Source organism: Oncorhynchus mykiss, chromosome 5 (genome assembly GCF_057628025.1).
Source record: "Oncorhynchus mykiss isolate SJ-2025 chromosome 5, ASM5762802v1, whole genome shotgun sequence".
Lineage (NCBI taxonomy): Eukaryota > Metazoa > Chordata > Actinopteri > Salmoniformes > Salmonidae > Oncorhynchus > Oncorhynchus mykiss.
In genome coordinates this window covers 94,653,386-94,677,071 of record NC_143026.1, presented here as the reverse complement: position 1 = coordinate 94,677,071, position 23,686 = coordinate 94,653,386, and the positions used below count along the sequence as shown (strand labels likewise).

Below are 23,686 nucleotides of genomic sequence, written 5' to 3'. Positions count from 1 at the left end.
TGTCCAGGTGGCTTGGAAGGCCCTGATCTAAACATGTCCAGGTGGCTTGGAAGGCCCTGATCTAAACATGTCCAGGTGGCTCCGAAGGCCTTGATCTAAACATGTCCAGGTGGCTCCGAAGGCCTTGATCTAAACATGTCCAGGTGGCTCCGAAGGCCTTGATCTAAACATGTCCAGGTGGCTTGGAAGGCCCTGATCTAAACATGTCCAGGTGGCTCCGAAGGCCTTGATCTAAACATGTCCAGGTGGCTTGGAAGGCCTTGATCTAAACATGTCCAGGTGGCTCCGAAGGCCTTGATCTAAACATGTCCAGGTGGCTTGGAAGGCCCTGATCTAAACATGTCCAGGTGGCTCCGAAGGCCTTGATCTAAACATGTCCAGGTGGCTCCGAAGGCCTTGATCTAAACATGTCCAGGTGGCTCCGAAGGCCTTGATCTAAACATGTCCAGGTGGCTTGGAAGGCCCTGATCTAAACATGTCCAGGTGGCTCCGAAGTTCTTGATCTAAACATGTCCAGGTGGCTCCGAAGGCCTTGATCTAAACATGTCCAGGTGGCTTGGAAGGCCTTGATCTAAACATGTCCAGGTGGCTTGGAAGGCCTTGATCTAAACATGTCCAGGTGGCTTGGAAGGCCTTGATCTAAACATGTCCAGGTGGCTTGGAAGGCCTTGATCTAAACATGTCCAGGTGGCTTGGAAGGTCTTGATCTAAACATGTCCAGGTGGCTTGGAAGGCCTTGATCTAAACATGTCCAGGTGGCTTGGAAGGCCCTGATCTAAACATGTCCAGGTGGCTTGGAAGGCCCTGATCTAAACATGTCCAGGTGGCTTGGAAGGCCTTGATCTAAACATGTCCAGGTGGCTTGGAAGGCCCTGATCTAAACATGTCCAGGTGGCTTGGAAGGCCTTGATCTAAACATGTCCAGGTGGCTTGGAAAGCCTTGATCTAAACATGTCCAGGTGGCTTGGAAGGCCCTGATCTAAACATGTCCAGGTGGCTTGGAAGGCCTTGATCTAAACATGTCCAGGTGGCTTGGAAGGCCTTGATCTAAACATGTCCAGGTGGCTTGGAAGGCCTTGTACAGTGGCTTGCAAAAGTCTTCACCCCCCCCTTGGCATTTTTCCTATTTTGTTGCCAAATTGATTTGGGGGAGGTTTGTATCATGTGATTTAAACAACATGCCTACCACTTTGACGGTGCAAAATAAGTTTTATTGTGAAACCAATAAGAAATAAGACAAAAAAACTGAAAACTTGAGCGTGTATAACTATTCACCCCCCCAAAGTCAATACTTTGTAGAGCCACCTTTTGCAGCAATTACAGCTGCAAGTCTCTTGGGCTCTGTCTCTATAAGCTTGGCACATCTAGCCACTGGGATTTTGCCCATTCTTCAAGGCAAAACGGCTCCAGCTCCTTCAAGTTGGATGGGTTCCACTGGTGTACAGAAATCTTTAAGTCATACCACAGATTTTCAATTGGATTGAGGTCTGGGCTTTGACTAGGCTTTTAAATGTTTCCCCGTAAACCACTCGAGTTTTGATTTAGCAGTATGCTTAGGGTCATTGTCCTGCTGGAAGGTGAACCTCCAATCCCAGTCTAAAATCTCTGGAAAACTGAAACAGGTTTCCTTCAAGAATTTCCCTGTATTTAGCTCCCTCCATCATTCCTTCAATTCTGACCAGTTCCCCAGTCCCTGCCGATGAAAAACATCCCAACAGCATGATGCTGCCACCACCATGCTTCAATGTGGGGATGGTGTTCTCGGGGAAATGAGAGGTGTTGGGTTTGCGCCAGACATAGCGTTTTCCTTGATAGCCAAAAAGCTCAATTTTAGTCTAATCTGACCAGAGTACCTTCTACCATATGTTTAGGGAGTCTCCCTCATGCCTTTTGGCAAACACCAAATGTGTTTGCTTATTTTTTTCTTTAAGTAATGGCTTTTTTCTGGCCAGTCTTCCCGTAAAGCCACTCTTTCGTTGGCTGGCCCTCGCTTCATATTCATCGCCAAACCCACTGGCTCAAGGTCATCTACAGTATGGCTTTGCTAGGTAAAGTCCCCCCTTATCTCAGCTCACTGGTCACCATAGCAGCACCCACCTGTAGCACGCGCTCCAGCGGGTATATCTCTCTGGTCACCCACAAAGCCAATTCCTTCTTTGGCCGCCTCTCTTTCCAGTTCTCTGCTGCCGATGACTGGAACAAACTGCAAAAATCAATTAAGCTGGAGACTCATATCTCCCTCACTAACTTCAAGCACCAGCTGTTAGAGCAGCTCACAGATCACTACTCCTGTAAATAGCCCATCTGTAAATAGCCCATCCAACTACCTCATCCCATACTGTTATTTTATTGCTCCTTTGCGCCCCAGTATCTCTACTTTCATCTTCTGCACATCTATCACTCCAGTGTTTGCTATGTTGCAATTACTTGTACGTTTGTTTATTCCATGTGTAACTCTGTGTTGTTTTTGTCGCGCTGTTTTGCTTTATCTTGGCCAAGTCGCAGTTGTAAATGAGAACTTGTTCTCAACTGGCCTACCTGGTTAAATAAAGGTGAAATTAAATTAAATAAAAATGCCACAGAAACCTGCTCTGAGGAAGTCAGTCTCCCGTTTGCTTAAGAGTCAAATCCTTTCCAAATTCTCTTACACAAAGCTTTCAGAACTGGTTTGACTTTGGCGGTTGATTCATTTCCTCTATAGAGGAGTATTATTAGGTTGTTGTTCTGTCTTTCACTCACTAATTGGCTCATAGAGGCTCTGTTCTATAGCGGTTTCCATAGTAACAGCGTGTGTTGTTGTTGTTTTTTTTCTTCTTATAAAGCTTACTGATTAGAAATATGACTAATATGAGTACAGGTGAACCAAGTCTGGAACCAACAGGTCCCCCAAGTCTTAAGACTACTAGTCCGGGTAGACTTCTAGTCCGGGTAGACTACTAGTCCGGGTAGACTACGAGTCCGGGTAGACTACTAGTCCGGGTAGACTACTAGTCCGGGTAGACTACTAGTCCGGGTAGACTACTAGTCCGGGTAGACTACTAGTCCGGGTAGACTACTAGTCCGGGTAGACTACTAGTCCGGGTAGATATTGGATTAAATATTTGACAATCTGCATTGACACTTTTTGCACAATTATTTTTTTGGGGGGACTCATCACACATAACCCGGTACAATAACTCAGTACTGGTACCCTGTGTATATAACCATGTCATTACCTCATACCTTCATGACTCATCACATACAATGCTGCTACTGTTTATTATCTGCCACATTATTCCTAGTCATATCTACATATCTACCTCAATTCCCTCGTACCCCTGCCCATATCTACCTCAATTACCTCGTACCCCTGCACATATCTACCTCAATTACCTCGTACCCCTGCCCATATCTACCTCAATTACCTCGTACCCCTGCCCATATCTACCTCAATTACCTCGTAGCCCTGCACATATCTACCTTAATTACCTCGTACCCCTGCACATATCTACCTCAATTACCTCATACCCCTGCACATATCTACCTCAATTACCTCATACCCCTGCACATATCTACCTCAATTACCTCGTACCCCTGCACATATCTACCTCAATTACCTCGTAGCCCTGCACATATCTACCTCAATTACCTCGTACCCCTGCCCATATCTACCTCAATTACCTCGTACCCCTGCCCATATCTACCTCAATTACCTCGTACCCCTGCCCATATCTACCTCAATTACCTCGTAGCCCTGCACATATCTACCTTAATTACCTCGTACCCCTGCACATATCTACCTCAATTACCTCGTACCCGTGCCCATATCTACCTCAATTACCTCATACCCCTGCACATATCTACCTCAATTACCTCGTACCCCTGCACATATCTACCTCAATTACCTCGTAGCCCTGCACATATCTACCTTAATTACCTCGTACCCCTGCACATATCTACCTCAATTACCTCATACCCCTTCACATATCTACCTCAATTACCTCAAACCCCTGTACATCTACTCAGTACAGTTACCCTGTGTATATAACCATGTTATTACCTCATACCCCAGTACATCTACTCCATACTGGTATCCTGTGTATATAACCATGTTATTACCTCATACCCCTGCACATCGACTCAGTACTGGTACCCTGTGTATATAACCATGTTATTACCTCATACCCCTGTACATCTACTCAGTACTGGTACCCAGTGTATATAACCATGTCATTACCTCATACCCCTGCACATCTACTCAGTACAGCTACCCTGTGTATATAACCTAGTTATTACCTCATACCCCTGTACATCTACTCAGTACTGGTACTCCACCGTATATAACCATGTTATTACCTCATACCCCTGTACATCTACTCAGTACTGGTACCCTGTGTATATAACCATGTTATTACCTCATACCCCTGTACATCTACTCAGTACTGGTACTCCACCGTATATAACCATGTTATTACCTCATACCCCTGTACAATAACTCAGTACAGTTACCCTGTGTATATAACCATGTTATTACCTCATACCCCTGCACATCTACTCAGTACAGCTACCCTGTGTATATAACCATGTTATTACCTCATACCCTGTGTATATAACCATGTTATTACCTCATACCCCTGCACATCGACTCAGTACTGGTACTCCACCGTATATAACCATGTTATTACCTCATACCCCTGTACAATAACTCAGTACAGTTACCCTGTGTATATAACCATGTTATTACCTCATACCCCTGCACATCTACTCAGTACTGGTACCCTGTGTATATAACCATGTTATTACCTCATACCCCTGCACATCTACTCAGTACTGGTACCCTGTGTATATAACCATGTTATTACCTCATACCCCTGCACATCTACTCAGTACAGCTACCCTGTGTATATAACCTAGTTATTGTTACTCATGGCGTATTAATTATTACTTTTCAATTATTTCCTGTATTTTCTTTCCCTCTCAACATTTCTTGATATTTGCATTAACATGTTATTAATTAAGGCAACTCTATTTTGGTATTTTTCAAACAGACTTAAAAAGATGAATTCAAGGTCAGAGGTTTTTTTTTGTTTGTTTACACAGCCCTTGGATTTCTTAATTGGCGAAAGGGAGGAGTATGGTGTTGTCTTTCATATAAGGTCATGGAAAGGTCATGTAAAGGTCATGTGACTGGGGGATACATAGGAGGTCTCAGCCCCTGGATACAATAAAAAAAAAACATCCAACTTTATTGTCCACAGTCACAGCGAACAACAGAAATGAATATTCTGCTCTCTTCATTTCTCAACTCCCCAGACACACCACACAGATACGCGGTAGAAAGGAGTACAGGGGTAAGAATGCCATGCAGCACCCCTGGGTGGTAGAGCATGTTGTGGGGTTAAGGGCCTTGATCAAGGGACCAACGGGATTCTTGTTAGGATATGAACCCAGCAGCCCTCCAGTTGCTAGATCAATCCCCCCCACACACACACACAGCGCCCGGCCGGATTTGAACAGGCAACCCAGTCGTCTACAGGCCCAACTCCTACCACCCTGTTTGACCCTTGACCCTTGATTGTGGCCTACGAACATGCACCCCTTTTATCAGTGTCTGAATCCCCGTCTCTTACCTTCAGCAAGGTCAATGGGGTCTCCCGTCTTGTAGGGGTTGAACTGGGGCTTCGGGGCCACCACAGGGCCAAACTTTTTAGGGGTCTGTTTCTGGGAAACAGAGATACTAGGGACGCCCATGGCAAGGGTGGTCTCCATCCGGGCTTTCACCTGAACCTCTCCTTCACCGGTCCACATGGTTCTACAGAGGACAAGGAAAAGAAGAGGAGGAAGGTTAGGACATAGTTTTTCAGATGTCATAGTTTACAACGGTTCTGCAGAGGAAGAGGAGGAAGAGGAGGAAGGGGAAAGGAAGAAGAGGAAGCGTTAACAGCCAGGTGAGGTCACTCTCCCCATGTGATACAGAACATACACTATATATACAGCAGTATGAGGACACCCCTTCAAATTAGTGGATTCAGCTATTTCAGCCACACCCGTTGCTGGCAGGTGTATTAAACCGTGCACACAGCCATGCAATCTCCATAGACAAACATTGGCAGTAGAATGGCCTTACTGAAGAGCTCAGTGACTTTCAACATGGCAGCATCATAGGATGCCACAATTCCAACAAGTCAGTTTATCAAATTGCTGCCCTGTTAGAGCTGCCCTGGTCAAATGTAAGTGGTGTTATTGTGAAGTGGAAACGTCTAGGAGCAACAACGGCTCAGCTGTGAAGTGTACTCAAAGCAGACCAACTGTCAAGTGTCTTCACTGACATTTTCAACCTCTCCCTGACTGAGTCTGTAATACCTACATGTTTCAAGCAGACCACCATAGCCCCTGTGCCCAAGGAAGCGAAGGTAACCTGGCCTAAATGACTACCGACCCACAACACTCACGTCTGTAGCCATGAAGTGCTTTGAAAGGCAGGTCATGACTCACATCAACACCATCCTCCATGATACCATAGACCCACTCCAATTCACATACCACTCCACACTGCCTCTTCCCACCTGGACAAAAGGAACATCTATGTGAGAATGCTGTTCATTGACTACAGCTCAGCGTTCAACACCATAGTTCCCTCAAAGTTCATCACTAAGCTAAGGACCCTGGGACTAAACTCCTCTCTCTGCAACTCTGCAACTGGATCCTGGACTTCCTGCCACACTGATCCTCAACACTGGGGCCCCTCAGGGGTGTGTACTTAGTCCCCTCTTGTACTCCCTGTTCACCCTACGTGGCCAAACACGAAACACCATCCTTAAGTTTGCTGACGACACAACAGTGGTTGGCCTGATCACTGACAACGACGAGACAGCCTATATAGAGGAGGTCAGAGACCTGGCCGTGTGGTGCCAGGACATCAACCTCTCCCTCAATGTGAGCACGACAAAGGAGATGATTGTGGACTAAAGGAAAAAGAGGACCGAGCACGCCCCCATTCGCATCGACGGGGATGCAGTGGAGCAGGTTGAGTGCTTCACATTCCTTGGTGTCCACATCACAAACTAACTAACATGGTCCAAACACACCATGACAGTCGTGAAGCGGGCACGACAAAACCCATTCCCCCTCAGGAGACTGAAAAGATTTAGCATGGGTCCTCAGATCCTCAAAATGTTCTAGAGCTGCAACATCGAGATCATCCGGTTGTATCACCGCCTGGTATGGTAAGGCACTACAGAGGGTAGTGAGTACAACCCAGTACATCACTGGGGCCAAGCTTCCTGCCATCCAGGACCTTTGTACCAGGCGGTGTCAGAGGAAGGCCCTAAAAATTGTTAAAGACTCCAGTCATCCTAGTCACAGACTGTTTTCTCTGCTACCACACGGCGAGCAGTACTGGAGCACCAAGTCTAGGTCCAAGAGGCTCCTAAACAGCTTCTACCCCCCAACCAATAAGACTGCTGAACAATTAATCAAATGGCTACCCGGACTATTTACAATGACCCCCCTCCCCTTTGTATTTACACTACTGCTACTCGCTGTTTATTATCTATGCAGAGTCACTGTATTCGGTACGTGACAAATAAAGTCGGATTTGATGTCGTGTACCATTGGACTCAGTTTGATCGATGATTGACAAGGACAGTGGCAGAGTGCTAAACGGCACAATGTGGGATCCAGCCAGTAAAAGCATCAGTATGGTGTAAGATCAACCTCTGTGTCCATATTTGAAGCATTCCTAGTTAAATAAAGGTAAAATTAAAAATTCCAAATGGACATATTGAAGCATTCCAAATGGACATATTGAAGCATTCTGAAATGGACATATTGAAGCATTTTGAAATTGACATATTGAAGCATTCCAAATGGACATATTGAAGCATTCTGAAGCATTCTGAAATGGACATATTGAAGCATTCTAAATGGACATAATGAAGCATTCTGAAATGGACATATTGAAGCATTCTGAAGGGACATTTCATTCTTCCTGGTTGACTGGTCCAATGGTTTCCATAGTGATTTTATGCTTCAATAAGAAAGTTGAAGGGCGCTGTGCCATCAGAGTCCTGGGTTCGCGCCCAGGCTCTGTCGTAACCGGCCGCGACCGGGAGGTCCGTGGGGCGACGCACAATTGGCCTAGCGTCGCCCGGGTTAGGGAGGGCTTGGTCGGTAGGGGTGTCCTTGTCTCATCGCGCACCAGCGACTCCTGTGGCGGGCTGGGCGCAGTGTACGCTAGCCAAGGTGGCCAGGTGCACGGTGCACTCTAACCACTAGGCTAACCTGCCGTCCCTACGCTCTAACCACTAGGCTAACCTGACGTCCCTACACTCTAACCACTAGGCTAACCTGCCGTCCCTACACTCTAACCACTAGGCTAACCTGCCGTCCCTACACTCTAACCACTAGGCTAACCAGCCGTCCCTAAACTCTAACCACTAGGCCACCCTGCCGTCCCTACACTCTACCCACTAGGCCACCCTGCCGTCCCTACACTCTAACCACTAGGCCACCCTGCCGTCCCTACGTTCTAACCACTAGGCTAACCTGTTGCCAATGACAAACAAAGCTTTTAAAAATCTGTTCCACAAGCCACTGTCCTAGGATGCAAGCCACTGTTCTAGGATTCAAGCCACTGTCCTAGGATTCAAACCACTGTCCTAGGTTTCAAGCCACTGTCCTAGGATTCAAGCCACTGTCCTAGGATTCAAGCCACTGTCCTAGGATTCAAGCCACTGTCCTAGGATTCAATCCACTGTCCTGGGATTCAAACCACTGTCCTAGGATTCAAGCCACTGTCCTAGGATTCAAGTCACTGTCCTAGGATGCAAGCCACTGTTCTAGGATTCAAGCCACTGTCCTAGGATTCAAACCACTGTCCTAGGTTTCAAGCCACTGTCCTAGGATTCAAGCCACTGTCCTAGGATTCAAGCCACTGTCCTAGGATTCAATCCACTGTCCTGGGATTCAAGTCACTGTCCTGGGATTCAAACCACTGTCCTAGGATTCAAACCACTGTCCTAGGATTCAAGCCACTGTCCTAGGATTCAAGTCACTGTCCTAGGATTCAAGCCACTGTCCTGGGATTCAAACCACTGTCCTAGGATTCAAACCACTGTCCTGGGATTCAAGCCACTGTCCTGGGATTCAAGCCACTGTCCTGGGATTCAAACCACTGTCCTAGCATTCAAACCACTGTCCTAGGTTTCAAGCCACTGTCCTAGGATTCAAACCACTGTCCTAGGATTCCAACCACTGTCCTAGGATTCAAGCCACTGTCCTAGGATTCAAGCCACTGTCCTAGGATGCAAGCCACTGTTCTAGGATTCAAGCCACTGTCCTAGGATTCAAACCACTGTCCTAGGTTTCAAGCCACTGTCCTAGGATTCAAGCCACTGTCCTAGGATTCAAGCCACTGTCCTAGGATTCAATCCACTGTCCTGGGATTCAAGTCACTGTCCTGGGATTCAAACCACTGTCCTAGGATTCAAACCACTGTCCTAGGATTCAAGCCACTGTCCTAGGATTCAAGTCACTGTCCTAGGATTCAAGCCACTGTCCTGGGATTCAAACCACTGTCCTAGGATTCAAACCACTGTCCTGGGATTCAAGCCACTGTCCTGGGATTCAAGCCACTGTCCTGGGATTCAAACCACTGTCCTAGCATTCAAACCACTGTCCTAGGTTTCAAGCCACTGTCCTAGGATTCAAACCACTGTCCTAGGATTCCAACCACTGTCCTAGGATTCAAGCCACTGTCCTAGGATTCAAGCCACTGTCCTAGGATTCAAGCCACTGTCCTAGGTTTCAAGCCTCTGTCCTAGGATTCAAGCCACTGTCCTAGGTGTCAAGCCACTGTCCTAGGTGTCAAGCCACTGTCCTAGGTGTCAAGCCACTGTCCTGGGTTTCAAGCCACTGTCCTGGGTTTCAAGCCACTGTCCTAGGATTCAAGCCACTGTCCTAGGTGTCAAGCCACTGTCCTAGGTGTCAAGCCACTGTCCTGGGTTTCAAGCCACTGTCCTGGGATTCAAGCCACTGTCCTGGGATTCAAACCACTGTCCTAGCATTCAAACCACTGTCCTAGGTTTCAAGCCACTGTCCTAGGATTCAAACCACTGTCCTAGGATTCCAACCACTGTCCTAGGATTCAAGCCACTGTCCTAGGATTCAAGCCACTGTCCTAGGATTCAAGCCACTGTCCTAGGTTTCAAGCCACTGTCCTGGGTTTCAAGCCACTGTCCTAGGATTCAAGCCACTGTCCTAGGATTCAAGCCACTGTCCTGGGTTTCAAGCCACTGTCCTAGGATTCAAGACACTGTCCTGGGTTTCAAGCCACTGTCCTGGGTTTCAAGCCACTGTCCTAGGATTCAAGCCACTGTCCTAGATTTCAAGCCACTGTTTCAAGTAACTAATTTTAAAGAACATGAGATACACTTGTGTTTGTGTCATTGTCAGGCCTGATTGAAGATCAAACTCTCAAATGACGGATTGAAAACTTCCACCTCTGTAATGACAATGTACATTTTTCCTTGAGTCCCAAACCAGTTCTAATCTGATCCTGGAGGAGGATGAGGAGGAGGATGAGGAGGAGGAGGATGAGGATGAGGATGAGGAGGAGGAGGATGAGGAGGAGGATGAGGACGAGGACGAGGAGGACGAGGAGGAGGACGAGGAGGACGAGGAGGAGGAGGACGAGGACAAGGACGAGGAGGATGAGGAGGACGAGGAGAAGGACGAGGAGGAGGACGAGGAGGAGGAGGAGGACGAGGAGGACGAGGACAAGGAGGACGAGGACGAGGATGAGGAGGACGAAGATGAGGAGGAGGACGAGGACAAGGAGGAGGAGGAGGACGAGGGTGGGTTCTGATGGAGGGAGGCACCTGGATCCTGGCCAGAGGCCTACACTGGCACAGCCTTATTCCACCGAGACAGGAGGAGCCACACCAATCACTCTCTTCCCAGAACACGGGCCCTACCTACCCTAGGGCAGTTAGTTAGTCCCACTGGTGGTCAGTAGAGAGGAACACTTTAGGGTTGCATTTTATCTGAGAGTCAGCATGATGTCATTAAGCAGGTCAGCTTAAAAACACCTGCTTACTGACCTGCTTAGTATGAAACTCAAGATGTTGTGAGGCGTCATCTCATACTATGATGGATGAGGGAGACAGAGGGAGGTTAGAGAGAGAGAGAGAGAGAGAGAGACACAGAGAGACACAGAGAGAGAGATGGAGGGAGAGAAAGAGAGAGAGAGAGAGAGACAGAGAGACAGAGAGAGAGAGATGGAGGGAGAGAAAGAGAGAGAGAGAGAGAGAGACAGAGAGACAGAGAGAGAGATGGAGGGAGAGAGATGGAGAGTGGGAAAGAACGAGAGGGAGAGAGAGACGGAGAGAGTGAGAGAAGGAGAGAGTGAGAAAAAGAGAGAGTGACAGAACGAGAGGGAGAGAGAGAGAGAGAGAGAGAGAGAGCACAACCAACACACCACGGGGCTGTCTGGATGACATGGAAAATAACTAAACGGTATCTACTGGGGGATCACATGTCAATAACCGCCCCAGCTATCAATCACGTCCTGAATAACTATATGAAGGGGAGGCTCTCTGTAGGTGTGTCTGAGGTGGTATGTTGCTTTCGTCCCAAATAGCACCCTATTCCTTACATAGTACACTTCTTTTTAGTAGCAGTCACAAGCCCACTCGCTGTGGGCCTGGTCTATAGTAGTGCACTATATAGGGAATAGGGCTCTGGTCTATAGTAGTGCCCTATATAGGGAATAGGGCTCTGGTCTATAGTAGTGCCCTATATAGGGAATAGGGCTCTGGTCTATAGTAGTGCACTATGTAGGGAATAGGGTGTTAGGGCTCTGAGCGAGAGAGGGAGAGAGAGAGAGAGAGAGGGGGGGGGGGAGAGTGAGAGATAGGGAGAGGGAGAGAGAGAGAAGGAGAGGGAGAGAGAGGGAGAGACGGAGAAAGGGAGGAGAGAGAGAGAGGGGGGAGAGCGAGAGAGAAAAGGAGAGAAGAGAGAGAAAGGGAGAGAGAGAGAGAGGAGACCGAGAGAGAGAGAGAGAGAGAGAGAGAGAGAGAGAGAGAGAGAGAGAGAGAGAGAGAGAGAGAGAGAAAGGGAGAGACATGGAACCCAAAAGGGTTCAACATGGAACCCAAAATGGTTCTACATGGAACCCAAAAGCATTTTACCTGGAACCATAAAGGGTTCTCCTATGGGGACAGCCAAATAACCCTTTTAGGTTCTAGATAGCACCTTTTTTCCCCCTGAAGAGTGTGGGGAATAGGGTGCCTTCTCGGACACAGCCTGGGAAAGGTTCCTCACATTGTAACGCCTAACGAAGTACACACAGGTTTGATGCAATAAAAGGACTAATAGAAATCAGATCTGGCCAATACAGATGCAGCCATCGGTCAAGTCCACAAAATACAAAACGGTCATATGCAACGGCAACAGAAAGAACAGTTAAAAGGTGTCATTCTTAAGACTGAAAAGCCGTGTAATAACAGTCCCCTTGTGATAAATCAAACAGTAATCTAGTGATGCTGATACTGTCACTAACAATGACTTCCTGTGTTACTTGACAACATTATTCTCTTTAAAAAAAAAAAAAATTAAACCCAGAAATACCAGTTCAAGAGCGTAGGCTACTTCAAAGCAAAACCAATAAACATGACGGGAAGAGACCTTTTGATTCTGATACTGTCCCTAACAATGACTTGCTGTGTTCCCAGGGGCCCTGAACGATGGTCCATCGTCAGAATATTATCCTAGTTGAGGATGACGTCAACCACTTGAGAACAACAACAAGATATGAAACCAAATATAAACACTGTTCTGGGAGATGAATAAAAAAGCTGCCTATGACAGTGGTAAGCTAAAAGATTCAATAGAACAAAGATACAGAAATAAAATGATTAACTAGATTTACCACGGGGGGAAACAACTAGATTCACCATGGGGGGGGGTAACAACTAGATTCACCATGGGGGGAAACAACTAGATTCACCATGGGGGGAAACAACTAGATTCACCATGGGGGGAAACAACTAGATTCACCATGGGGGGAAACAACTAGATTCACCATGGGGGGAAACAACTAGATTCACCATGGGGGGAAACAACTAGATTCACCAGGGGGAGAAACAACTAGATTCACCATGGGGGGAGGACCAACTAGATTCACCATGAGGGGAGGACCAACTAGATTCACCATGGGGGGAAACAACTAGATTCACCATGGGGGGAAACAACTAGGTTCACCATGGAGGGAACCAACTAGATTCACCATGGGGGGAAACAACTAGGTTCACCATGGAGGGAAACAACTAGATTCACCATGGGGGGAAACAGCTAGATTCACCGGGGGGAGGACCAACTAGATTCACCATGGGGGGAAACAACTAGATTCACCATGGGGGGAAACAACTAGATTCACCATGGGGGGAAACAACTAGATTCACCATGGGGGGAAACAACTAGATTCACCAGGGGGAGAAACAACTAGATTCACCATGGGGGGAAACAACTAGATTCACCATGGGGGGAAACAACTAGATTCACCATGGGGGGAGACAACTAGATTCACCATGGGGGGAGACAACTAGATTCACCATGGGGGGAACAACTAGATTCACCATGGGGGGAACCAACTAGATTCACCATGGGGGGAAACAACTAGATTCACCATGGGGGGAACAACTAGATTCACCATGGGGGGAACCAACTAGATTCACCATGGGGGGAAACAACTAGATTCACCATGGGGGGAAACAACTAGATTCACCATGGGGGGAAACAACTAGATTCACCATGGGGGGAAACAACTAGATTCACCATGGGGGGAAACAACTAGATTCACCATGGGGAAACAACTAGATTAACCATGGGGGGAGACAACTAGATTCACCATGGGGGGAAACAACTAGATTCACCATGGGGGAAACAACTAGATTCACCATGGGGGGAGACAACTAGATTCACCATGGGGGGAAACAACTAGATTCACCATGGGGGGAACCAACTAGATTCACCATGGGGGGAAACAACTAGATTCACCATGGGGGGAAACAACTAGATTCAGCCACGGGCCGTTTTTTGTCGGAGCGGATGGTCTGGGGGCCGGAACATATTTATAATAATTTATAAAACGTCAAATTGACCACTGCTCCCAAAAAGAGATCGTATTTGAAAATAACAATAATTGAATATCTTGATTAAATGGAGATGCGATAACATCTCTTCTGTATTCGTGGGAACAGATTTGCTAAATTAAACACATCGTTCTTGTTGATTTTAGACTTTTTTGACAAAAAAACAAAAAAATCCTCCCCCCAAAATCTTGTATTATTCTTGATTTGTTTTATTAAAAACATTTTTGGGGTCAAATGTAAATCACTCCGCCTGTTGGCGACTGCTTGTCTACACACATCATCAGTGTTGTATTATATCCCAACCTGACTATGGTGAGACAGGAAACAGTTGTATTATATCCCAACCTGACTATGGTGAGACAGGAAACAGTTGTATTATATCCCAACCTGACTATGGTGAGACAGGAAACCGTTTTATTATATCCCAACCTGACTATGGTGAGACAGGAAACAGTTGTATTATTCTATGCAGAATATATTTCACTATTTATGTCAGCTGCTTCTTTCTCCCTATCTTTCTTTTTGTTGATGTTGTTGCTCTCTCTGTGTCGTGCTGTTTATTATCCCGTGTCTGTTACATTATCCCTGTGGAGAGAGAGGGGGAGAGAGAGAGAGGGGAGAGAGAGATGGGGAGAGAGAGAGAGAGGAGAGAGAGAGAGAGGGGGGAGAGAGAGAGAGGGAGAGAGAGAGAGTGGGGGGAGAGAGAGAGAGGGAGAGAGGGGGAGAGGAGAGAGAGAGAGAGAGAGAGAGAGAGAGAGAGAGAGAGAGAGAGAGAGAGAGAGTGGGGGGGAGAGAGGGGAGAGAGAGAGAGAGGGGGAGAGAGGGAGAGAGAGAGAGAGGGGGAGAGAGAGAGAGAGTGGGGGGAAAGAGGGGAGAGAGAGAGAGAGAGGGAGGGGAGAGAGAGAGAGAGAGAGAGGGGGGAGAGAGAGAGAGGGAGAGAGAGAGTGGGGGGAGAGAGAGAGAGAGAAAGAGAGAGAGAGTGAGTGAGGGAGAGAGAGAGAAAGAAAGAGGGGGGGATAGAGTGAGAGGGAGAAAGAGTGGGGGGAGAGAGAGAGAGAGTGGGAGAAAAGCCCACACACAATCATCTTTTAATATCTGCTCAAATCCTCCTGCCCCCCCCCCCCCCCCCACCAGATGCTGCCTGCTGCGTTGATATTCCCCTCTCTCTCTCTCTCTCTCTCTCTCTCTCTCTCTCTCTCTCTCTCTCTCTCTCTCTCTCTCTCTCTCTCTCTCTCTCTCTCTCTCTCTCTCTCTCTCTCTCTCTCTCAGTTTCACACCCACGTGTCCTTCTAATGCAAAACGCTCTCCTTCATTCCTGCTGCTCTCAATGCTTCAATATGAGACGTATTAAAAACTAAAAGAGAACTAAGGCTGTTCTCGGTGTGTGACTGGGAATAACATAATGCATCCTTTAGTCAAAATATAATATTATGGCACTTCACTGGGGTCCTGAAACTGTCTCTACTGTCTCCCTGGTGGTGCAGTGGCCCCCACCAGAGACCCATGCTACCAGAGACCCATGCCACCAGAGACCCAGGCTACCAGAGACCCAGACTACCAGAGACCCAGGCTACCAGAGACCAATGCCACCAGAGACCCATGCCACCAGAGACCCATGCCACCAGAGACCCATGCTACCAGAGACACATGCTACCAGAGACCCATGCTACCAGAGACCCATGCTACCAGAGACCCAGGCTACCAGAGACCCAGGCTACCAGAGACCCAGACTACCAGAGACCCAGGCTACCAGAGACCAATGCCACCAGAGACCCATGCCACCAGAGACCCATGCTACCAGAGACACATGCTACCAGAGACCCATGCTACCAGAGACCCATGCTACCAGAGACTCTGGGTTCGAGCCCAGGCTCTGTCGCAGCGGGCCGCGACTGGGAGGTCCATGGGGAGACACAAAATTGGCCTAGCGCCGTCCGGGTTAGGGAGGGTTTGGCCGGTAGGGATATCCTTGTCTCATCGCGCACCAGCGACTCCTGTGGCGGGCCGGGCGCAGTGCACGCTAACCAAGGTCGCTAGGTGCACGGTGTTTCCTCCGACACATTGGTGCGGCTGGCTTCCGGGTTGGATGCGCGCTGTGTTAAAGAAGCAGTGCGGCTTGGGTTAGGGTTGTGTTTCAGAGGACGCATGGCTTTCGACCTTCGTCTCTCCCGAGCCCGTACGGGAGTTGTAGCGATGAGACAAGATAGTAACTACTAACAATCGGACACCACGAAAAAGGTGATGAGACAATTTAATAAAATAAAAAGGTCTCTACTATGGAAACACGAGTCAATCAACTCCACCAATTCAGTACCTCTTGAGAACTGTAACTTGGTCAACAACAACAACAACAACAACAAAAACGTTTGATTTCACATCATCTGAACACTTTGTTATGAAGAGTACATATGCAACTACAATTAAATGATTAAATGAAATTGTATTTTGGTGTCAAATCACCAGTTTGGCAACCTATTCTTTACGGGTTTAATTGACATATAAACAAACGTCAAATCAAACATTACAATAATTCACTGCGGTCATTTTTATTGTTAAAAATTCTGGCCAGTCTATCTATGGGTAACGGGGTTGTACAGTACAACCCACTCAGTTTAATACCACAAAACATCAGAAAATGGCCAAAAAGAACAGCAGCTGTTTTTACACTATGATTTGACTATTAGATATAAATAGATATAAATATATATGAAATATAAATAAACTGAATAGTTTCATCCTATTAAAACGAGAGCTCAATTCACGTAACAGCGTTGAACTTAAAATTAATCACTATTCACATGAAATAAATGAATCACTAATCACATGAAATAAATGAATCACTAATCACATGAAATAAATGAATCATTAATCACATAAAATAAATGAATCACTAATCACATGAAATAAATGAATCACTAATCACATGAAATAAATGAATCACTAATCACATGAATAAAATTAATCACTAATCATATGAAATAAATGAATCACTAATCACATGAATAAAATGAATCACTAATCATATGAAATAAATGAATCATATGAAATAAATTAATCGTTAATCACATGAAATAAATGAATCACTAATCACATGAATAAAATGAATCACTAATCACATGAATAAAATGAATCACTCATCACATGAAATAAATGAATCACTAATCACATGAAATAAATTAATCACTAATCACATGAAATAAATGAATCACTAATCACATGAAATAAATGAATCACTAATCACATGAATAAAATGAATCACTAATCATATGAAATAAATTAATCACATAAAATAAATTAATCGTTAATCACATGAAATAAATTAATCACTAATCACATGAAATAAATGAATCACTAATCACATGAAATAAATGAATCATTAATCACATGAATAAAATGAATCACTAATCATATGAAATAAATGAATCACTAATCACATGAAATAAATGAATCACTAATCACATGAATAAAATTAATCACTAATCATATGAAATAAATGAATCACTAATCACATGAATAAAATGAATCACTAATCATATGAAATAAATGAATCATATGAAATAAATTAATCGTTAATCACATGAAATAAATGAATCACTAATCACATGAAATAAATGAATCACTAATCACATGAATAAAATGAATCACTAATCACATGAATAAAATGAATCACTTATCACATGAAATAAATGAATCACTAATCACATGAAATAAATTAATCACTAATCACATGAAATAAATGAATCACTAATCACATGAAATAAATGAATCACTAATCACATGAATAAAATGAATCACTAATCATATGAAATAAATTAATCACATAAAATAAATTAATCGTTAATCACATGAAATAAATTAATCACTAATCACATGAAATAAATGAATCACTAATCACATGAAATAAATGAATCATTAATCACATGAATAAAATGAATCACTAATCATATGAAATAAATGAATCACTAATCACATGAATAAAATGAATCACTAATCATATGAAATAAATGAATCACTAATCACATGAATAAAATGAATCACTAATCATATGAAATAAATGAATCACATGAAATAAATTAATCGTTAATCACATGAAATAAATGAATCACTAATCACATGAAATAAATGAATCACTAATCACATGAATAAAATGAATCACTAATCATATTAAATAAATTAATCACTAATCACATGAATAAAATGAACCCTAATCATATGAAATAAATGAATCACATTAAATAAATTAATCGTTAATCACATGAAATAAATGAATCACTAATCACATGAAATAAATGAATCACTAATCACATGAATAAAATGAATCACTAATCATATGAAATAAATTAATCACATTAAATAAATTAATCGTTAATCACATGAAATAAATTAATCACTAATCACATTAAATAAATGAATCACTAATCACATGAAATAAATGAATAACTAATCACATGAAATAAATGAATCACTAATCACATGAAATAAATGAATCAATCACATGAAATAAATGAATCACTAATCACATGAATAAAATGAATCACTAATCACATGAAATAAATGAATCACTAATCACATGAAATAAATTAATCACTAATCACATGAAATAAATGAATCACTAATCACATGAAATAAATGAATCACTAATCACATGAATAAAATGAATCACTAATCATATGAAATAAATTAATCACATGAAATAAATTAATCACTAATCACATTAAATAAATAAGTCACTAATCACATGAAATAAATGAATCATTAATCACATTAAATAAATGAATCACAAATCACATTAAATAAATGCTAATGTTCAGAGATGACTATCAACACCACAAAATCAGTAAGTCTTTCCAGTAGTGACCGTTTGACTTGGCAGTGCGATACACATTTTTAATTGGTTGCAAAGGTTCAACAACGTTTCATCTTTCTTAACCCTGTGTCTTTAGTAATAATGTACTCTGATTAACCCTGTGTCTTTAGTAATAATGTACTCTGACCACTGATTAACCCTGTGTCTTTAGTAATAATGTACTCTGACCACTGATTAACCCTGTGTCTTTAGTAATAATGTACTCTGACCCCTGATTAACCCTGTGTCTTTAGTAATAATGTACTCTGAACCCCGATTAACCCTGTGTCTATAGTAATAATGTACTCTGATTAACCCTGTGTCTTTAGTAATAATGTACTCTGACCCCTGATTTACCCTGTGTCTTCAGTAATAATGTACTCTGACCCCTGATTAACCTTGTGTCTTTAGTAATAATGTACTCTGACCCCTGATTAACCCTGTGTCTTTAGTAATAATGTACTCTGATTAACCCTGTGTCTTTAGTAATAATGTACTCTGAAAACTGATTAACCCTGTGTCTTTAGTAATAATGTACTCTGACCACTGATTAACCCTGTGTCTTTAGTAATAATGTACTCTGACCCCTGATTAACCCTGTGTCTTTAGTAATAATGTACTCTGAACCCCGATTAACCCTGTGTCTATAGTAATAATGTACTCTGATTAACCCTGTGTCTTTAGTAATAATGTACTCTGACCCCTGATTAACCCTGTGTCTTCAGTAATAATGTACTCTGACCCCTGATTAACCTTGTGTCTTTAGTAATAATGTACTCTGACCCCTGATTAACCCTGTGTCTTTAGTAATAATGTACTCTGATTAACCCTGTGTCTTTAGTAATAATGTACTCTGACCACTGATTAACCCTGTGTTTTTAGTAATAATGTACTCTGACCCCTGATTAACCCTGTGCCTTTAGTAATAATGTACTCTGACCACTGATTAACCCTGTGTCTTTAGTAATAATGTACTCTGACCCCTGATTAACCCTGTGTCTTTAGTAATAATGTACTCTGAACCCCGATTAACCCTGTGTCTATAGTAATAATGTACTCTGATTAACCCTGTGTCTTCAGTAATAATGTACTCTGACCCCTGATTAACCCTGTGTCTTCAGTAATAATGTACTCTGACCCCTGATTAACCCTGTGTCTTTAGTAATAATGTACTCTGACCCCTGATTAACCCTGTGTCTTTAGTAACAATGTACTCTGACCCCTGATTAACCCTGTGTCTTTAGTAATAATGTACTCTGACCCCTGATTAACCCTGTGTCTTCAGTAATAATGTACTCTGACCCCTGATTAACCCTGTGTCTTTAGTAATAATGTACTCTGACCCCTGATTAACCCTGTGTCTTTAGTAACAATGTACTCTGACCCCTGATTAACCCTGTGTCTTTAGTAATAATGTACTCTGACCCCTGATTAACCCTGTGTCTTTAGTAATAATGTACTCTGACCCCTGATTAACCCTGTGTCTTCAGTAATAATGTACTCTGACCCCTGATTAACCCTGTGTCTTTAGTAATAATGTACTCTGACCCCTGATTAACCCTGTGTCTTTAGTAATAATGTGCTCTGACCCCTGATTAACCCTGTGTCTTCAGTAATAATGTACTCTGACCCCTGATTAACCCTGTGTCTTTAGTAATAATGTACTCTGACCCCTGATTAACCCTGTGCCTTTAGTAATAATGTACTCTGACCCCTGATTAACCCTGTGTCTTCAGTAATAATGTACTCTGACCCCTGATTAACCCTGTGTCTTCAGTAATAATGTACTCTGACCCCTGATTAACCCTGTGTCTTTAGTAATAATGTACTCTGACCCCTGATTAACCCTGTGTCTTTAGTAATAATGTACTCTGACCCCTGATTAACCCTGTGTCTTCAGTAATAATGTACTCTGACCCCTGATTAACCCTGTGTCTTCAGTAATAATGTACTCTGACCCCTGATTAACCCTGTGTCTTTAGTAATAATGTACTCTGACCCCTGATTAACCCTGTGTCTTTAGTAATAATGTACTCTGACCCCTGATTAACCCTGTGTCTTCAGTAATAATGTGCTCTGACCCCTGATTAACCCTGTGTCTTCAGTAATAATGTGCTCTGACCCCTGATTAACCCTGTGTCTTCAGTAATAATGTACTCTGACCCCTGATTAACCCTGTGTCTTTAGTAATAATGTACTCTGACCCCTGATTAACCCTGTGTCTTTAGTAATAATGTACTCTGACCCCTGATTAACCCTGTGTCTTTAGTAATAGTGTACTCTGACCCCTGATTAACCCTGTGTCTTTAGTAATAATGTATTCTGACCCCTGATTAACCCTGTGTCTTTAGTAATAATGTACTCTGACCCCTGATTAACCCTGTGTCTTTAGTAATAATGTACTCTCACCCCTGATTAACCCTGTGTCTTTAGTAATAATGTACTCTGACCCCTGATTAACCCTGTGTCTATAGTAATAATGTGCTCTGACCCCTGATTAACCCTGTGTCTTCAGTAATAATGTACTCTGACCCCTGATTAACCCTGTGTCTTTAGTAATAATGTACTCTGACCCCTGATTAACCCTGTGTCTTTAGTAATAATGTACTCTGACCCCTGATTAACCCTGTGTCTTCAGTAATAATGTACTCTGACCCCTGATTAACCCTGTGTCTTTAGTAATAATGTACTCTGACCCCTGATTAACCCTGTGTCTATAGTAATAATGTACTCTGATTAACCCTGTGTCTTTAGTAATAATGTACTCTGACCCCTGATTAACCCTGTGTCTTTAGTAATAATGTGCTCTGACCCCTGATTAACCCTGTGTCTTCAGTAATAATGTACTCTGACCCCTGATTAACCCTGTGTCTATAGTAATAATGTACTCTGACCCCTGATTAACCCTGTGTCTTTAGTAATAATGTACTCTCACCCCTGATTAGAGTACTTTGGGTCTTAAGTATTTTTTAGTATCGAATGCTTTTCTAGTTGCTCAGTCTGTTCATTAGAACAAGTGTTTTGTTTTATAAGTAAACTGTGGGTATCTACAAAGCAGCTAAGCCAACCGTTTCTGGTAGAGTCGTGATTCGTTGTATCAATCCAGTGGCCATTTGATCTGAAAACTTAAAATCACACGTCAGACTTCAGAAACAGCGCAGGCCAAACACAACAGTCTGGCTGGTGCACACCGGGGTTAAAGGGTAAACAGTACGGTTCCCGGTGTTAAAGGTTAAACAGTACGGTTCCCGGGGTTAAAGGGTAAACAGTACAGTTCCCGGGGTTAAAGGGTAAACAGTACGGTTCCCGGTGTTAAAGGTTAAACAGTACAGTTCCCGGGGTTAAAGGGTAAACAGTACGGTTCCCGGTGTTAAAGGGTAAACAGTACGGTTCCCGGGGTTAAAGGGTAAACAGTACGGTTCCCGGTGTTAAAGGGTAAACAGTACGGTTCCCGGGGTTAAAGGGTAAACAGTACGGGTCCCGGGGTTAAAGGGTAAACAGTACGGTTCCCGGGGTTAAAGGGTAAACAGTACGGTTCCCGGTGTTAAAGGTTAAACAGTACGGTTCCCGGTGTTAAAGGGTAAACAGTACGGTTCCCGGGGTTAAAGGGTAAACAGTACGGTTCCCGGTGTTAAAGGGTAAACAGTACGGTTCCCGGGGTTAAAGGGTAAACAGTACGGTTCCCGAGGTTAAAGGGTAAACAGTACGGTTCCCGGGGTTAAAGGGTAAACAGTACGGTTCCCGGTGTTAAAGGTTAAACAGTACGGTTCCCGGGGTTAAAGGGTAAACAGTACGGTTCCCGGTGTTAAAGGGTAAACAGTACGGTTCCCGGGGTTAAAGGGTAAACAGTACGGTTCCCGGTGTTAAAGGGTAAACAGTACGGTTCCCGGTGTTAAAGGGTAAACAGTACGGGTCCCGGGGTTAAAGGGTAAACAGTACAGTTCCCGGGGTTAAAGGGTAAACAGTACAGTTCCCGGGGGTTAAAGGGTAAACAGTACGGTTTCCCGGTGTTAAAGGGTAAACAGTACGGGTCCCGGGGTTAAAGGGTAAACAGTACGGTTCCCGGGGTTAAAGGGTAAACAGTACGGTTCCCGGGGTTAAAGGGTAAACAGTACGGTTCCCGGTGTAAAAGGGTAAACAGTACGGTTCCCGGGGTTAAAGGGTAAACAGTACGGTTCCCAGGGTTAAAGGGTAAACAGTACGGTTCCCGGGGTTAAAGGGTAAACAGTACGGTTCCCGGGGTTAAAGGGTAAACAGTACGGTTCCCGGGGTTAAAGGGTAAACAGTACGGGTCCCGGGGTTAAAGGGTAAACAGTACAGTTCCCGGGGTTAAAGGGTAAACAGTACGGTTCCCGGTGTTAAAGGTTAAACAGTACGGTTCCCGGGGTTAAAGGGTAAACAGTACGGTTCCCGGTGTTAAAGGGTAAACAGTACGGTTCCCGGGGTTAAAGGGTAAACAGTACGGTTCCCGGGGTTAAAGGGTAAACAGTACGGTTCCCGGGGTTAAAGGGTAAACAGTACGGTTCCCGGGGTTAAAGGGTAAACAGTACGGTTCCCGGGGTTAAAGGGTAAACAGTACGGTTCCCGGGGTTAAAGGGTAAACAGTACGGTTCCCGGGGTTAAAGGGTAAACAGTACGGTTCCCGGGGTTAAAGGGTAAACAGTACGGTTCCCGGGGTTAAAGGGTAAACAGTACGGTTCCCGGGGTT

General features: G+C 44.1%; 1 protein-coding gene across 3 annotated transcripts in view; it reads right to left on the bottom strand.

Moving 5' to 3' along the window:
- Positions 1-23,686, bottom strand: part of LOC110510444 (lipoma-preferred partner homolog) — a 436,781-nt gene that overhangs the window by 303,360 nt on the left and 109,735 nt on the right. For 2 of the 3 annotated variants that reach the window (XM_090236480.1, XM_090236479.1), the window contains one exon: positions 5,610-5,791. In XM_090236480.1, the coding sequence (XP_090092606.1) occupies positions 5,610-5,787 (178 nt within the window). In that variant the 5' untranslated portion in view covers positions 5,788-5,791. Of the gene's footprint in view, positions 1-5,609; positions 7,101-23,686 lie in introns of those variants that run through there. The other variant, XM_090236478.1, reaches the window with a different exon arrangement.